The sequence below is a fragment of the Microtus oregoni genome, unplaced genomic scaffold (genome assembly GCF_018167655.1).
Source record: "Microtus oregoni isolate MIOR12 unplaced genomic scaffold, Mior012 000015F_ref0000493, whole genome shotgun sequence".
Taxonomy (NCBI): domain Eukaryota; kingdom Metazoa; phylum Chordata; class Mammalia; order Rodentia; family Cricetidae; genus Microtus; species Microtus oregoni.
The window spans coordinates 48177895-48196536 of NW_024543074.1; the positions used below are offsets into that span (position 1 = coordinate 48177895).

Sequence of the window (18642 nt, forward strand, 5' to 3'; positions counted from 1 at the left end):
TAATACTGAAGTGATATGTTTCATTCCTAAGAACACAAGGTTAAGCTGTGTCCTACACAGAGAATAGGTGCCAGGGGGCCTTCGTTTATCTGTGACATACAGAGTTAGATAGACAGATGGATAGACAGGTGAACAGACAGACCGACAGAGGGAGAGACAGACAGTAGGTAAATAGATTAGATATACATACAGATAGATATTTCCTCTCTGTGGTGCTGGTGATGAAACCCAGGGCCTTGCACATGGCAGGCGAGCATACTACTTCAGAGCTACAGCTCAGACCCAGGCACGAGTTGGCCTGGCCATTTGCCCTGAGCTCAGAGTTAAATAGGGATGCACAGTAGATAAGTGTCTTTAAACATGCACACATAACCACGACAACGTGTTGATTGCCTGTAGAAGGTGTTGAGAAGTCTGCCGGAGCCCAATGTTGTTGCATTTTTCCCCCAGGAGCAGTGGTTTAAGACTGCTAACTTGATGTCTGTGTTGGCATTCACATAATGACTGGGAATAGCAGAATCAACTCTATGAATGTGTGTAGTATGTATATATATGCATACCTATAACTATAGATTTTCATTTTAACCTTTTCCTGAGTCATAAAATGTCTGGGGAAAAACCAATTCCAATCTATGCTGAATGTTCTATGAAATATATATATATATATACATATATATGTATATATATCATATATGTGTGTGTGCATGTGTGCGCTATTGTTAAAACTATTAAACTTAAGATAAAGAAATGTGTATGCTGAACCTTTAATCCCAGCAGTTGGGAGGCAGAGGTAGGTGGATCTCTGAGCTGAAGTCAGCCTGGTCTACAGAGCGAGTTCCAGAACATCCAGGACTACACAGAGAAGCCTTGTCTCAAAACAACAACAACAACAAACAAACAAAAACAAAGAAATGTGTACGTTAAAACTACCAGGGTAATTTTCAATTAACAGAGGAGGTAGACGGAAAGAGACAAAAAGAAAGGAGAGAGAACTAAATCGGGAGATCAAGGAAGAGAACGACAAATGCCACAGCAGTCGATGAGGACAAACGCTTGCAGACCAGCAATTGTAATCAGATCCCATTTCTTGCCATTTTCTAAGTCGAGGATATAAGTAAAAAAGAAATAGGAAATTATACATTTGATAAATGTCACATAGCGATTCGAAGGATCTGATCCCAGCCTTTCTGGCTCAACTAAGATTTTTCAGCTTTATGGTGGGCTTATCAGGACAGAGCCCTATCAGGAGTACAGAAATAACTGTAATATCTAGACAGGTTTTAAGGCAAAAACTATTCTGAGGGAAAAGCTTTGCAGAAGCAATTAAAGGGCAACCACACAATAAGAGGTCCAATCTGTTGGGACAATGTCATGAGTGTAAACATGGTTGTGCTAAGTTACACCATGTCTTCAAAGTGTGGAGGAAGGGGAGATGACTCGGTTTCCTGAGTTTGATGCCCAAAACCACAAAAAAGCCAAGCTTGGTGGCACTCACTTGTAATCCCACTGATGTGATTGTTATATTGACGAAGAAACGGCGAGATAAATCACAAAGAATATTAAAGTGGTTGTGAAGAAATTTAGAACAGTTATCAGTGAGAGACTTTCTATCTTAAATTTGAAAATGGAAGGGAAATGGTTGAATCCTGTAACACTGCCAGAAGCTACAAAACAACTTAAGAGGAAAGAGAAAAGCAGGGGCCAGCTACCCAGGAGACTGAGGCAGGGGGATCCTAAGTTCAAGATCTGACTAAACTAGTTAGTGAGCCTGTCACACAATAAAAAGGAAAAAAAAGCACAAAGGAAGGTTGGGAGTGTAGCTCAATGGTAGAGTGCCTGCCCAGGAAATAGAAGGCCCTAGGTTCGATCCTCAGTATCCCTTTGTGGGGGTGGGAAAAGAATAAAGAGAAAATCTAAACAGTCTTATAGTCACTAAATAATAATAAGAATAAACTAAGAAACAAACTAATGAGAAAACTCTTGACTATTTTTGGAGGACCGAGTTTCTTTAAGAACACATCAGACTTGGACGTTTTCCTGGCAAATGCTGACTAATGCTCCAGCAATAGGCAGTTCCAGTCTTTTATACATAACAGAGAAAAGAGAAAGAGCAGCCAAAAATAGTATCAGGAAGAAAAGTACCGGTCAGTCTTACTCATGGTTGACAGTGGCAGATGCTCTAAACAAAACATCACACAGGGCCCAGGGATGCACGGAAGAGATGAGGGTTTATCTCATCCCTGTTCTGCTTATTTCAGAAATGTAAGGTGGATTCAACACTGATTTAAAAAAAAACTAATAAAAGCAACCACTTCACAGTTTAGGGGAGACGCAACATGTGAATTCTGAGGCAATGCATTATTATGAAAATATTTCTCACATCTCAGAGACAGGAAATTTGCTGGACCTTACAGCCAAGATTTTGATATACCTTGAGGTCACGTAAGAGTGTCCGATATTCAGCTGTGTACTCAGCCCGTTGGTTCAACCTGCCTCTAAGAGAACGATGTAAAAACATCCGCACTTGCCTTGGATTCTCCACAGAATCAGCTTTTGCAGCCTCAGCTAATCCATAGCTGAGCTTTAATCTTCAATTCTGTATTCTTCCAGGCCTGGAGCAATGCATGTGTGTTTGCACGTGTGCTATGACAACCATTGGCTGGAAATAGCAGACAGGACAAAAGAGACTCTGCGATAAAGTATCTGCCACAAATGCTCAAGACAGCATGGAGACAGTCTGTTTGCAGAACCGTTTGCTGTCTGCGTCAGTTGGGATGGGTAGGCTCATCCCTTGTGAGACTCTGTTAGAGATTCCTGTAAAGTGCCCATCAGTCCTCCCTCATGAGGTGCCTTAATAAAGGAGAGCGAAGTCCTTTGTTAGGGACAGATTCAGGCAGGCTCAGTATCAGACTCATCTGACACAGATTACAGGCTGCTCAGAATCATAAGCTACACAGAGACAGAGGGCACATGGAGAGGAGCGGGCAATTCAGACTGGGCTCACTCTTGGACAAAGTCCTCCAAGAGGAGGTGTTAGATGCTTTTCCTGAACGTGATGCCGATGCATATCAGTGAATCCGAGACTTCCTCTAATGCCTGTAGTCTGTGCAGAGTAATAGAGCCGGAGAAAGAATCCAACAGACCCGAACAACCACGCAGGATGGACCTCTTGACAAACTAAGAAGCAGGGCTCCTTTCCGAGACCTGAGGAAATGACCTAACACACTCAGGTATGACCTGCTAAAGGCATTCCTTCTAAACTCAGGAAAAGAAGGTTCTCTTCCCTCAACACCACTGCTTGACATTGTAGCAGTGTGTGTGTGTGTGTGTGTGTGTGTGTGTGCCCGCGCGTGCGCGTCCCACATTAAGTAACGATCCTAGCATTTCAGAGACCTAAAGTGACAGAGGAAGGCCTGTCTTCTATTCCTGTCCCTCTTATACCTGAGGGGTTTCTATTTTATGGCTGCCACAAAAACAAAACAAATACTGTTTCAGGGGCTGGAGGGATGGCTCAGTGGTTAAGAGCACCTGCTAGAAGCTCCCAGCATCTACTTGGTGGCTCAGGGGTAGAATACTCGCCTAGCATGCACAAGGCTCTAGGTTCAATGTCTAACACCTAAAACAAAGTTCTATTTAGTACTGTCAGTTACAAAATTGATATACAAAAAAAATTACTGTTGTCTTAATGGGGAGCACCTGATTGGCCTCGAGCCGGTTTTCACTGAATACTATTTTGACTTGAACGACAGAGAACCTGTCGTTAGTCAGAGCAGCGTTTGGCTGACCTTGCCTTGATAATGGATGAGAAGCTTGTCACCTCCAAGAGAACAGTTCATAGCATTGCAGCCAATGATGAAGTTCAAGCTTTCAAGAGAAACTTGGAACTGACAAAACCCTTGTCCACCTCTGGGAGTGTGACAGCCTCTGGGTTTTCACAGCTTTTCTTCCCCCCAGCAGTAGGGAGATCCGCTTCACACAGCGTCTCCGGGTTTTCTCAAGGGGCCGATGTACGCATAATCACACAAAGTGGCTGATGTAAGCATAATCACATATCGAGGTGCCTGACAGTCCAGTGAGTGTCACGGTATATGGAAAGCTTGATGATATATTTTTGGATCTCGTGTTACAATGAGCGTTTAAAAATCAGCACTTGCGATATCTAACAAGAATATGGACAAATATCTCACACGAGTTTCAAAGATTTCAAATTCTCAACTACATACCCGTGAAGGCCCCTCCCCCCAGGAGGTCGGCTCTGGGATGGAACCTAGGGTTTCCTGAAGCGGAGGAAAGGGCTCTTGCCCTTGCCCTCCAGCCCCCAGCCTGAGGACGCACGTTTACAAAGTTGACGCCTTTGCTCCTCGGCCTTGTAAAGTCATGTGATCTTTACCAACAGTCCAGAGGCACAGTATGTCTAGCTTATGCTCCTTGCCTCTCTCAGAGGGCAAAAGACGCAATCACACACTATAGCATTTAATTTGCACTCCTTTTGTTAGGTGGGGCCTTGACTAGAGGATGCTTCCAGTTCTGGCTGGATCTAGCCTTTTGGTTGGACGCCCTACTCCGGTGGCTGGGCCTCTAGGAGCTAAGAACTAGCTCTAAATCCTGACGTGGCTCAACGTGCCCAATCTTCTCAAGGCGGCCACTTTTTTCAAGCACGGGGCACCAGCCGGCACTTCCGTCAGTGGCCGCTGGAGGGCACCGGCGCCCGCCGAAATGCACAGGGAGTAGGTCCTAGGACGTGCAAGATGCACCCTGTGTCTGATCTCTACCCAGTGTAGGAGCTAGACTCAAGGTGATAGCAGGTTTAACGAACACGCCTCCACCCTGGCTGAATGAGTGATCTGATAGGGTTCACCCAGTAAGTCTCATGAGCTCCCTGGGACTCGGTGCTGTTGCCATCTGAGCTGGAAAGCCCTGGGTAGGGTGGCCAGGGGCCCTCCATTCCGTTCTGAGCATCATCAAGGCTCCCCTAGTTGATGCCGGTGAGATCCATCCATATCAAACCCCCCCCCACACTACACCCTCTCCACCCCCACCCCCTACCCTCTCACTCCCCACGCCCTGGCATGGTCACCACTAGGTGGAGGCCAATGTTGCCGAGGCTCTTCCAAGAACCTCTTACCTTTGTGCCCTCCAAGGGGTCCTTGTTCACAAAAGCCTGGACAAACTCCTCGGGTCCAATGTGTCTTAGTCGCTCCTGCACGGGAAGGGAGAAGAGTCAGAAGAGAGGGAAGGTGTGGGGAGGGGGTACCACGCCGGGGAGGGGAACGTGCCCACTTCCCTTCATTGCTTCTCTCGGGGGCCCTTTGGCCTCTGCACCTACACAGAAACCCGTGTGTTTGGGGCAAGGTCAGCTCATTCCCTTTTCCGGGCACGAAGGAGGGTTTAGCTGTTGCTCTGGAAAGGGCAGCCTCCCCTGCCCCCCACCCCCAGGCATGTAGGGCCCCAATGGGAAATTCCTTTGGCCTGAGAAGAACACACAGTGAACGACATCACGATAGAGTTTGAACCCAATTCCTCTGTCCTCAGCCTAGACTATGATGTTGGCACTTCTAGACCTCCTGTGCCACCCCCAAGAATGCCGAGGGACTGTTCCAGGGTCCTCTGCAGATGCCCCTGGTCTCTGGGCCTAGATCCCTGGGCTCGCCTGAGATCAGGAAAGACAGGCTGGGAGCAGCATTGGCTGTTTGCAATTGCTCCCTTCCCTGGGTCCCACTCACCAGCTCCACATGGGTCAGTTGCTGGGCCAGCGTGTAGGGGTCACTGCAGACACCTAGGAGCTCCCTGTGGATGGAGGCTGGTGGCTTGGTCCTGTATGAGATGGGCTTGTCCGCCCCTACCAGGCCTTCTGGCCCCTGGCCAAGTGATGCCAATTTCTGGTGCAGAGTCTGCAGGAGCTGATGCATCCTGTTCCCATAGGTCTAGGGCGAGGCGAGGGGAGAAGGTGCTCAGGCTTGAATATCCACACCCCAAACTTAACCACAGCTGCAGGCTCTAGGACGAGTGTGTGAGCGTGTGTATGCATGCATGTATGTGGGCATGCACATGTGCTTGTGTGTGTGTGTGTACACACGTACGTGTGCATGTGTGCACAGGCGTGTGTGCTTGCGTGTGTGCATGCATGTGTGTGCTTGTGTGTGTGTACACGCGTACATGTGCGTGTGTGTGTACATGCATGTGTGTGCTTGTGTGTGTATGCATGCATGTGTGTGTCTGTGTGTGTGTCCGTGTGCATGTGCGTGTGCATGGCTCTGCGGACAAGGCCAGGTACCAGCAAACACACTGTGACCTGGGACCTGACAAAAAGAGCCTTCATTGAACTTGTGGTAGTTGGGGCCAAAGTGAATGCCAGTTGGGAGAAGGCTGCAAGGTTACAGGTGGAAGCTGAGGAAATACTTTGGGTAGAACATCTCTGGCTAACGTGGCTACAGGCAGAGTGGGGAAGGCAACCCAGGGAAGGAGAGAGAGAAGGAAGGGAAGGCATGGGACAGGTCCTGCCTGGAGCATTCACCTCTTACTGACTCCGTGGGAACCATCCTGCTCCTTGAGCGTGCCCAACTCAGAAAAGGCTTCCCAACCAGTCTTATGCTCCTGCCTCAGCCCCTAGCAGTGCTACCTTCTTCAGAGTGACTTCTCTTATAGGACCCCAGCTGGATGGGACAGGACGTGCCATCTCTGTCACAAGAGCCCAGCCCAGTTCTGGGCACGCAGCACGTATTCCATGAACAGGGCAGGAACAAACCTGCTCCACGTGGAGCTCAGGACAATGGCCGCTTTGGATTATGCTCTGGACTGGGGGCTGAACAAGAGGTTCCTGCAGGGGCATCTTCTTCTACCCACAAGGGGAAATCTATTGTATCTCCTTCAGAGATCATATTTACTTAAAAAATATTTTTTAAATAAAAAAATAGGTGCGTGCGTGTTTGCTTGTGTTTGGGTGTGTACACTTCAGTGGAGTTGTTCTCAAAGTCCAGGATAGGGTTTCAGCTCCCCTGGAGCTTGAGTTACAGGTAAGTTGTGAGCTGCTTGGTGTAGATGAACTGACCTTAGTCCTTCTGCTCTTAATCACCCCTGAATCACATCAGCCCCAGAGACACTACTTCTAAACAGAGATACCATCGGCCTAGCTGGGTTTATTGAGACATCCACATATCCGAAGAGTTTTGGCCAGTAACTCGAGTGTGTTAGCCCGAGTGTGTTAGCCCGTGGCAAATGTCACACATAGAGAGATGACTCCACGCCTCATGAGCCAAGGAGTCATCCCGGGAGCTGGCAGATCAACAAGAGGCAGTTGTGGGAGCCGGCTTTCTCAGGTGCTCTTAGGATTCATCTGTAGAGCTCTAATGCCCCCAAATGACAGGTCATTGGCCACAAGCACTGACAACAGTTTGACCCTGCATGGGGAGCGGGGCAGCAAGAGGGGGGCCTCTGTGGCACAGGTCCCTGGATATGGGACTTTGCAGGTGATTTAGTGGGTCAGAGAGTCACTGCCGGGCATCCAGTCCATCTGAGTCCATTGGTGGGTCCTACTCACCACCTAACGCCATTGCCAGGATGGAAGGGAGAGGTAAAGATACTGGACCTAAACAGGGTCTGGCATTCCCTCTCAGCTATGTAGGGCCTGGTTCCTCCATGGGCTCCAGAGGGCCCATTGAGGGGCTGTACCATGCGGTGTGAGGAGAGAAGAGCCCAGGGGAAACTAAAACAGGCTCAGGACCTGGATAGAAAGACACAGGAAGGGGAAGTGACATCCACCCTGGCTGACCCACCTCGTCACACGGGGCGATGCGGCCCACCACGTCTGTCAGGTGTCCTATGGTGGACTCCTCTTCAAAGTCCCGTGGGAAGGTTTCGGTCCACTCGGCCAACAACTGGAGCAATTTGGCACCAAACTTCCGGACTCGGGCCTGCAAGGCAGAGCAGAGGCAGGGACCACTTGGCGGGGTGCAGTGAGGAGCTGTCAGGTTTGCACTGAGCATGCTCTGCCTATCTGGAGCATCCCTGGCCTCTCCCTTTCTGGGAGTTAAGGTATCTTAGTTCTTTCATGGGGCTCCCTCTCTTTTACCAGAGGCTCAGGCCCAGCTCAGAGATGGAACTATATGAGTTCTGGCCAATCAGATCCTTGTGTTCTAATTTATCGTGTGTAATGACCGGCGCACAGATGAGCCTATGACCTAAGGCAGACCAATGAAATCTCAACCTTTTACCTTTAAAGGTCTTTCCAGGAGATTGGAAGGTTAGAAGGTCTCCTTGGCAAAGGAGGCCACCTATCGCCATGCACGAGAATCTGCCAGCACTAGTGAGCCCTTAGTCCCAGGTGAAATCAGGGCAGAGCATCCAAGTGAGGACGACCATGTCCTAGTTCTGTGATTTGGGCCCCTCAAAGAGAAGGCAGTTACATGCGTCAGCCAAGTCCCTTTTCTTGGGTCAGTTTAAGTTGAGTTTCTGCCACCCTACCCAAAAGCCAGACCGACACAGGTGCAGAAAATCATAATTCACAGGATCAGGTCAGGGAGAGGGAAAGAGTCTGAGGAGCCATGGCATGGAGAAGCCATCCTTCTCCTACAGAAATAGGAGCCCAGCAGAGGCATGGGGCCATCCCAGGCCACAGGGGTTAAGGGCCTCATAAACTAGGCTCTGGGGACACATCACTAGCTTTAAGAAGATCTCACCAGACTTTGGGAAACGGCACAGGTGTAAAGGTGACTATCCTTGCAGGTCCTGGACCTCGGGTAACTTAATAGGCTCCTTTTCCAGAAGGCAGAAAAACCACTTCCTCCCAGAGAGGCTGACCCTGTGAGGTCACGCCCCGGGATACGGATGCACGCAGGGGCTCCCTGGCCTGCCCAGCCCCTCACCTTGTCCAGCACTGGCTTGTCCAGCTGTTCCTGCTCTATGCACAGGTGGCACACCCGAGCCAGGAGCTCCCGGGGCTCGATGAAGAGACGCGAGCTCAGCAGGAAGGTGAAGATGTAGGCTTTCTGGTGAGGATAACACACAGGCTCATCAGGGAACAGAGAGTGTGTCGGTTGCCAGCCTGCCCCAATTCCCCCGGCACAGGCCATTCCCGGTCCCACCAGCTGCCCCCTGCTCTCCCCCGCCACCCCTCCCCCAAGGCGGCTCACCTACCTCGGGGTAGTAATCGGCTGTAGGCACCAGGTGCTGAATCAGGGTGTCCAGAGAGGCTGAAGATGGAGCTCCATCTAGGAGGGGCTGTCCAGCCTGCTCGCCTTCTGTGGATTCTGTGGGAGGTGGGCTGAGGCTGCCCGGGGTGACCATGTCGGAGGCACTCAGTGTCCGGGGCATGCCTGCCTGCAATGGCGAGAACCAGTTGGGGTAACCTAAGCTGGAGCCCACTGACTCTCTGGGCTCCAGGCTGAAGGACTCTGTCTCTCACTGTCCACATCATATGAAGCTGCCACTGTCCCTTACTTCACAGCCCAGCATTCTTTCTCCATTTTCCTACAGCCCCTCGGTTCCTCCCCCAGGAACTGTCTCTTCCTTACTGTCTGTTTCTTCAGAACCTCTCTTCTTGGAAAACCCCTCCACAAAAGCTGCTTCTCTCTCATTTTTATAGTTCAGGCTAGCTGTAGTTCTCAGCAACCCCCCCGCTGCTTCAGACTCATTTCGTGTTGGCATTATGGGGGTGAGCCACCATGCACACGAAAAGTTGTTTTTCCAAGTCCCCAGTAGTCACCAAAGCTACTGGCCCCCAAGTCTGGCTCAGGTAGGATTCTGATCCAGGATAGGGGTTCAGGAACAATCCCAGATCTTCCTTGACATTTGGAAGCTATTGTTCCCCTGGGTTCCTACTGACTGGGACTGTGAGCTCGATGTCGTTGAGTTCATCCCGTCACTGTGAGGATCTGGGAAAGCAGGCACACTCTTTTTGGGGGGGAAAGAGCTGGGAGTGAACCCTTGTGCATACTACCCAAGGGCTCGACCACTGAGTTAACATCCCCCTTTGCTACTTTTCATTTTGAGACAGGGTCGGTCTTCTAAGTTGCCCGAGCTGGCTTTTGTACGCACTCTGTAGTCCAGGCAGGCCTTGAACTTATGATCCCCTTGCCTTAGCCTGCTGAGCACCTGAGATCGCAAGCCTGTACTACCAGGTCTGTCTGAAAGCAAACACCTTCCAAGAACACTGCTGGAGCTCCTGGATGCTCTGCTTGAGCCATGCTGTAGACTTACCTGTTAGATACACCTGCTTAAGTTGGAGTTCTTGCCAGTGGAGTTAAAATCACTGCCTCCTGCGGCTGCCCTTGCAGGCACTCTGTGATAGAGGCTCACTCACCTGCCCAGCTCTCCTTCCTCCCTTTCCCCTCATGCTTTTGCCAACCACCATGCACTCTCCTTCCCAAACACTGACCCCCCCCCCCCCCCCGGAACACACTGTCCCGCCTGCAGGGTGGCTATCACACCATCCTTAGTCTTCCCTCAATACGTGTCAGAAACACCTCTGGGGCTACCCCTGCTTCCTCCCAACGTCCCTCTGCTGCAAGACCACGGCTAATCCCTCGTGGATACCAGTGGACTTTTATTGTGAGCCCCGTTGTAGGGCTGGGGGCTTCTGTCAGTTGCTGGTGTAGAGAAAGGCCTTGGGGGCGTTAGTGTTCCCTCCATGCAGGCAAGCCAGAGTGCCTCTGTGGTCTGGCCAGCAAAGGGCTTTTGCGCATTTTTTACAGGGAACCTATGCTTGCTCCCAGCTCTTCCACACAGGCCAGTCTGTGGGTGTTGGACCAGTTCCAGCCTAGACGGTTAGGTCACCCCACTTTCTCAAACACAGAATCTTACAGGATCGCCCTGAGGAAGTTCCCAAGACTTAGTATGCCCCCTGAAAGACTCTGGCCTTTTCCTGCTTTTTCTGCCCACTACTGATTCTGACCTGAGAGTAGAGACAGAGAGACAGGAGGTCAGAGCACACTCAGGGGTGAGAGGAACCCTTCAGAGAGCTAGCCACAGTCTGTGATGTGGGGAGTGCTGGGACGAGGCTTGGTCACCAGGAGCGGTGGCGCATGCCTTTAATTCCAGCACTCTGAAGGCAGAGGCAGGAGGATCTCTATGAGTTCAAGGTCATCCTGGCCTACAAAGGAGTTCCTGGATAGTCAGCGCTATTACACAGAGAAACCCTGTCTCGAAAGGTGGTAAGAGAGGGGGGGTCTTGGTCACTCCATGTGGATGGACATGTGGATGAACAGCCCTGACTTTGGTGACAATCACAGCTTAATTTACACCTCCCTAACAAGCTAAAAGCACTCAATGTTCGGTCCTGAAAGTGAAAATTTCACAAATGCCCTCTGCAGGTGAAGATTCACAGGGGCTGGGGTTAAGTTCTCAGTGGAGAGGGTGGCCATCTCTAGAGACAGCAGACGCCAACCATGTCTCACACCTGGGGCTCAGCACCTGGTTCTAACTCCACGGGTCAAAGTGTGGGAGCTTAGACGGTCCTCTCTCTCCTGCGTGATGTCTGTCACCTCTTCACCCTGCAGCCTGTCCTGGATCCCAATTCAATTTTCTCCAAGATGGGCCAGTGACCGCATGGATGCGACAATGACTCTCAGTGGGACAGGGTAGCAGTCTGTCACATGGTGGAAGGAACCAGAGGGATGCTTCATGAGACAATCAGGGAAGCTCTCAGAATACCTGGTTTAGCATCAGACATTTGATGCTGGGTTCATGAGGATGGGTGGCTGGATCCCCAAGTTCACACTGGGGGCTAAAGGAGTGTTCCACAGGGGTGACCTGAGAGAGGACAAGCTGCAAGAAGGGATTTGGGGAAGTCATTGCACTGGGGCCTGAGGGTAGGAATGACCCTGTGGAAAAACGTGCCTGGCAAGGGACCAATGTAGGTGAAGGCTGGGATGATTTGGAGGTGTGCCTATGTGGCAGGGGCCAGGTGACTGTGTCCTGGGTGACAGAGTATGGGATGAGGGAGAGAACAGGGTAATGGGGACATCACACATCCATGTGTGAAACACACGTCCTTCCAAGAAGCACACGGAGACCCCAAGCCCTGCCCATGCATCCTTTCCTGCAAGTATGGGTGACTTTTTGATTAGTTTCTTCTCTATTTTCCTATAGCTTGTTTACACAGAGACAATATAAGTGTATATCACACACACACACACACACAAAAAAAAAATTGCTTATCACCCACACTGACTAGTTCTGGGTACTTTTCATTAGCAATGCATCTCAGAAATCTTTCTGTGGCAGGCCAGGGTTTGCTTAATTTCTCGCTTAAAACACTTTATTTTAATTTTTAAAACCATCTTATTCACTGTTTATATGTCTAAGAGTAATTCCTTAAAGCCAGTGATGGAACAGCCTAAATGATCATCAGTGGATGGATAAACAAAACGTACTAGATATATATGATGAAATATTGCTCTACCTTAAAAGGGGAGAAAATTCCGATATGTTACAGCATGGAGAAACACAGAGGACATGAAGCTAAGGGCCAAAACCAGTTACACGAAGAGAAAGCTAGACTGGGGAGATGGGTCAGCAGCTGAGAGCATGCACCTCTCTGACTCACAACCTCCTGGAAGTACAGTTTCGAGGACTTCAATGCCCTCTTTTGGTTTCCACAGCTGTGCTCTGTCTCTGTCTCTCTTGCAATAACTTTGAGTTTCTCTCTCGGCATTTTTGGTGGCGTGAGGCTGAGTGTGTGAACTGGATACGGGTACAATGTGGTTCTAGGACGCCTCCATTCTATGATGCATCATCAGGCTTCATGGTCCAGTAACAAATGCCTGAATTAGTCAACGTATCGAGACAGACGGCTTATTTCAGTTTACTGTTTTGAAGCTTCATTTCTGGTCAGTGTCTGACTGCTTTGGGCCATGCTTTTGAGACACCATGATAGGGTACTTAGTACAAGAAGAAAAAAAAAAAAACAGTCGCCTCATAGCTGGGAAATGAAAGGGATGAAGAGAAAGAGCTCAGCTACCATAGTCCCCTTCAGGCGCATGACCCCAGTGACCCCAGTGGCCCCAGTGACCCCAGTGACCTGAAGAGCTCTCACCGTCTTACACCTCTTGAAGGTCTACCACCATTCAATAGCACCATCCTGGGGACCAGGCTTTGGTGCACAGGTCATCAAGATCCAAACCAAGTAAGACCGTGTATAAGTCACTCGCATCATTGCTGTGATGAAATACCCTGGGAGAAAGGGTTTATTCTGTCTCACAGTTCGTGGTGGCAGGAGCTGGAGCTATCTGGTCACACTGCAGCCACAGTGACAAAGGAGAGAGGAATAAAGGCTGGTGCTCAAGCTAGATTTCTCCTTTCTTTGCAACATAGAACCAGAGCCCAGCAATGGCGCCAGTCACTTTTGGGGTAAGTCTTCCCATCTTAGCCTAATTAAAATAATCCCTCTAGCCGGGCGATGGTGGCGCACGCCTTTAATCCCAGCACTTGGGAGGCAGAGGCAGGCGGATCTCTGTGAGTTCGAGACCAGCCTGGTCTATAGAGCTAGTTCCAGGACAGGCTCCAAAGTCACAGAGAAACCCTGTCGTGAAAAACCAAAATAATAATAATAATAAAATAATAATAATAATAATAATAATAATAATCCCTCACAGGCACAACTGGAGGCTAACCTAATCAAGATAATCCCTTATAAGTGAACCTGGAGCCTTTTGACAGTCAACACTAACCATCCAAGACCACGAAACAGATGAGACTTGTACAATAATCAGTGCTGGTGGGCATGTCGGAGCAACCCTTTGAATGCTGCTGGGGCGAAGGGGTAAGAGGTACATAATGTTGGTGCTCTTGAATTGTGACAAGATTGGGTTCCATGTGCCAAATGCTTCTTGTCCCATTGTCCTTTGACACCAATAAAATCATTGGCAATGCATTCCAAGAAAATATCACAAGGGAGGGGTACTGGAAAGAAAGGTGTGTGCTTCGGCTGTAACCTGGCTCATAGCTGAAGTGGCCAAGCCAAGGCTTACATAGCTAAATCCACGCTGTCTGTGGCTTGTACCAGCAAGGGTCCCCTTATTCTTCACATTGGCAGAAAAGCTGCCAGTCCTCTGCCCTCATGTGGACTTTACTCACGGTGTTAAGGTGGTCTCCTTTTTGTCCTGAGCAGTTGTTAACTTTGCTGGTTCTTGCTCTGCACGGAGCTGACTGTGCGTGAATGAGTGTTTCCAGCAAACGTCTGCCCGTCAGTTCTCAGCTGAGCCATCCTTGCTTTTTCCATCATTAGCTCCGGCCAAGTCCTGCTGTGCGACCCTTTCATGTGCTGCTATGTTTGGTTTGACTGTTTTGTTCCTGTTGAGGCTTCGGCATCACTGTCCCTGAAGAAATATTGCCCTCAAATTTTCTTTTGTTGTGGGATCTCTACACCAGACCTAATCCTTTTCCTATAGAACAAGCTCGGAACTATTCTTTCCCTCAGTTACTGGTAAAAATTTGAAAGGGTTGATATTAGTTCTTCTTTATGTATTTAACAGTAAACCCCACCAAGTTTGGGGCTTTTCTCTGTTGGTAGCTTTTGATCACGAATCCATTCTCCTAACTAGTCTCAGGGCTTTTTCAAACATTCATTTTTTTGTACTTCAGACGTTGTAACTTTTGTGGTTCTAGGAATTTCCATCTGCTTCATCTAGGTTATTCGATTTGTTGGCATACAGCTGCTCATGACATTCTGATCGTCTCTTCTATTTACATAGAACTGTTCCATTCAGTCGTACTTCTTTCTTCTCAGGATTTTTGGAAGCTCTGGGAAGAGGCTTGAGTCTCCAGCTTTCTCTCAGGGCTTGGAACCAGCATGTGAGCAGGTATCTAGAGGCAGATGTGCAGGGTCTCTGCCAACCCAGGGCATTGGCAAGGCTGCTATTTTGCTAGGCTGCTGCTTCAGGAACAAGGAACAACCTGTGTCCTCAGAGGCTGAGGCACTGAACACAGGGCTGTTTCCAAGGGTCTGGATGAAGAACTTGTTCCACCTAGTTCAGACGGGTTCTGACCTCCAGAGGTTTCAGTAAGGAACAAATTCTGTGTCACTCCTGGTCACTAATCCTTAGAGGATGACGTTCTTTTATTAGACGGTCTCTCTTCGCAGTAGCAAACCTAGGCCCTAGTGGTGTGTGAGTAGACAGGGTCACCAGGAGGAGACTAGTGGACTTCCCTGGGTCCCTGGGCTCCCAATTCGGGACCCAGCTCCTGTCCTTGATCCTGTGATGTAGGACTTGATAAATATTAAGTTGACAGGCATAGCTTAAATATTCATCAGGACTCAGAGTCGGGGAGCTGAGGAAGGAGCACCCTAATATGAGGACCCCCCCAATATAGCCTAGTCTTCCAGCATGGAAGAAAACCCTGAGCATGGCCTGCTGGTGCAACCACGGGAGAGACTCCAGTGCTCAGCCCTGAACTCACCCTCTGCTTGCATAAACAACATTGTGGGTGACTGGGAGAAGTCACTGCACACTAGAATATGGGCTTTGACCATGCCATCTCATTTCCAGCTTTTCTGATCTTGTCCGCCCCCTACAAACTCTAAGGTCCCCCTCTTCTTCCTTGGCAAAAACTGGGGGTGTTTATATCTCATTCCACCTGAAGGACTCCTGCCTGTTCGCTGCAGCTTGAAGGATTCTGTGGCCCCTGCTAAGCCTGAGGCTTTTCAAGGTTGAGAATTCACCTGGCTTCATCCAGGAGGCTGGCGACAGGACCGGCTGAGACAGGAGAACCTGGGCTGACTTATTTGGGGCTTGAGATGGCCCCCTGCTCCTGCTGACCGAGCCTGCTGTTTCCACACTCTCAGAAGCAGTGGTTTTGGAGAGCTCGGGGCACTTGCAGGAAAATCTGTTGTTGCAAATGGCGAGCACCAAGACCCAACACGGATTGGGAGCTGAAAAACAGAGCTCTCCAAACAGGGCTTCTCCCCTATTCTACTATCCACCCTCAGCCATGTTGAGGGTGTTATTTCCTAAACTTTATTTGGAGGAGAGGCACTGGGTCAAAGGATGCTAGCCCTTTAAAGGGCTGTCCCACTAAACTGATCCCCCAGCCACAGCAAAGGGCTGTTGTTTCTACTTCCCAATCACCATGCTTTTAAGTTTTGGTTTGAGACAGGGTGTCTATGTAGCTCTGGCTGTTTTTGAACTCGATATGTAGACCAGACTGGACTTGAACTCACAGAGATCCATCTGCCTCTGCTTCCTAAGAGCTGAGAATAAAGGCATGTGCCACCATGCTTGGCTCCAATCACTGTGCTACTTTTGTTGTTGCTATTATTATTATTAATTTATATGTCCAAGTGTTTACCCGCATGTATGTATATACACCATGTAAGTGCTTGGTGCCCACGGAAGTCAGGGAGTGTGTCAGATCCCCCAGAACTGGGTTTTCAAACAGTTGTGAGCCATCACAAACATCCAGGTCCTCTGCAAGAATAGTGAGTGCCTTTAAGCACCGAGTCCAGCCCCTCACTCCCCATCCCAAACCCAGTACCGCCACCTCACCCCCCCCCCCACCATGCTTCTTTGCTTTCAGAAATCATTTTTGCACCAGTTGGCACCCATGTTGGGAAGCAGGGTGAGGGTGAATGAGTCTTGGTTAATGAAAGTATTGAATCCTCTCCCTGCTGAGCTGGTGACCCAGGTCACACAGTTAGAACTCCTGAGTCCTGTTTGGAGAAGGCCATGGAGAGGTGTCCTTTTGATATTTCCCCTTCATTAGTAAAAATTAAAAAAGACTCTATAAGCATAACCAGAATTTAACTAACAACTGTTATTATTACCATCATCATTATAAAATGAATACACGCTACCTACTTCCTAAGCTAAGAAAATGAGCATTGCTGGTACTAAAATTTATCATGCCCTTCCCTCCCTCAGTCCCACTATCCACCCTGACCTTTGGTGGATAAGCATCTTGACTTTTGTGCTAAGAGCTTCCTTGCTTTCATTTATAATTTTTCCTATATATCTATCACTAAGCAATATGCAGCAACATATTGCTTAATTGTTGGAGATTTGGGAAATGAGTTTATTAATGACTGAGAAACGCATCATTAGGTGTTTCATCATTATGTGAACACTGGTACGTGCTTATATAAATTTAGACCAGTTGGTGCAGACTGTTATGAACCAGGTGTGTGTGTGTGTGTGTGTGTGTGTGTGTGTGTACTATATATGTACATATGTCATTGCTGCTAGGACTATGGGGAACAAAAAATATGAGATTAACTCAAAGAAAAGAGAAAGTGATTCAATCAAGAGAAGTGATAAACACATGTAAAAAGTTGTGCCCATGTGACATGGTATATGTATTACCAAGGGTGATGGCTGGCTTGTCAATTTTTATTTATTTATTTATAATGTATACAACATTCTGCCTCCGTGTATGCCCGCATGCCAGAGGAAGGTACCAGATCTCATTACAGATGGTTGTGAGCCACCATGTGGTTTCTGGGAATTGAACTCAGGACCTCTGGAAGAGCAACCAGTGCTCTTAACCACTGAGCTGTCTCTCCAGCCATGGCTTGTCAATTTGATGAATTTTTGAACCACCTAGGAGATGGGCCTCTAAACTCGCCTGTCGGGGGGTTATCTGGATTACATCAATTGAGGTAGGGAGATCTCCCCACTGTGGGTGTCAGCTGTGCCTTGTGTGTGATACTGGACCATATAAATGGGGAGAGGGAAGGGAGCGGCAGCATGCATTCTTTGCTCTCTGCTGACTGTGGATGTAACTCGCGGATGGATGCAGTGTAACCTGCGGGTGGATGCAGTGTAACCCGCGGGTGGATGCAGTGTAACCTGTGGGTGGATGCAGTGTAACCTGCGGGTGGATGCAGTGTAACCTGCGGGTGGATGCAGTGTAACCCGTGGGTGGATGCAAGCTCTGCTGCCTTGATTTGTCCGCCTCAATGGGCTGCACCTTGAACTCAGGTTCAGAATAAGCTCTTTCTCTCTGAGGTTGATCCTGTCTGGGCATTTTATTACAAAGTTAAGCAAACAAATAAAAAAGATATTAAGCATTATCATTATCAAGTTCATTGTCATTAACAGGCATTGTGGTTTAAATTTAAAATGTCCCATCCAGGCTTAGTGTTTGAGAAGTTGGCTCTCAGCCAGCACTGCTATTTTGGGAGACTGTCAAAACTTTGGGATGTGGAACTTAGCTGGGAAAGTGTACTAGAATACGAAGGGTAGACTCAGAAGGTTGTGGGTCCCCCACTGGCTTCAATCTGAATTCTCAAGTCCCTGTTCTGGTCACCATGTAAGGTCACAAGCTCCTGTCACCATGGCCAGGAGCCACACTGTCATGCCACGAGAGACTAAAATACCCTGATGCTCTGAGTCAAGACAAATCTTTCTTCCCTTATGTTGTTTCTGCCAGGCATTCTGTCATGGCAACCGGAAAAGTGAGTAATACAGAAACCTGGCGCCAAGGAGTCGAGCTGTGGCTGTGATGGGCCTGAGTATGTGGTCCATAGGCTTTTGAACGTGGATTAGGAGAGGAATGTGGAAGAGCTTGGAGACATGGGGTAGAGAAGTCCCAGGGAGCTTAATGGGTCCTTTGGATAGACGTTTAGATCAAAATGCTGAGAGAAATGCAGACGGCAAAGACGATGCCCACGAGGGCTCAGACAGGAATAACGACTCCATCAGGAATGGAAAC

At 48.9% G+C, this 18642-nt stretch overlaps 1 protein-coding gene across 1 annotated transcript in view; it reads right to left on the reverse strand.

Moving 5' to 3' along the window:
- Rasgef1c (RasGEF domain family member 1C) overlaps window positions 1–18642 on the reverse strand; it is a 67051-nt gene that overhangs the window by 11247 nt on the left and 37162 nt on the right. Inside the window, exons 2-6 of the mRNA XM_041664842.1 lie at window positions 9133–9315; window positions 8862–8984; window positions 7773–7910; window positions 5724–5924; window positions 5126–5200 (exon numbers count right to left, since the gene is read on the reverse strand). Of these exons, the coding sequence (XP_041520776.1) occupies window positions 5126–5200; window positions 5724–5924; window positions 7773–7910; window positions 8862–8984; window positions 9133–9309 (714 nt within the window). The 5' untranslated portion in view covers window positions 9310–9315. The remainder of the gene's footprint in view (window positions 1–5125; window positions 5201–5723; window positions 5925–7772; window positions 7911–8861; window positions 8985–9132; window positions 9316–18642) is intronic.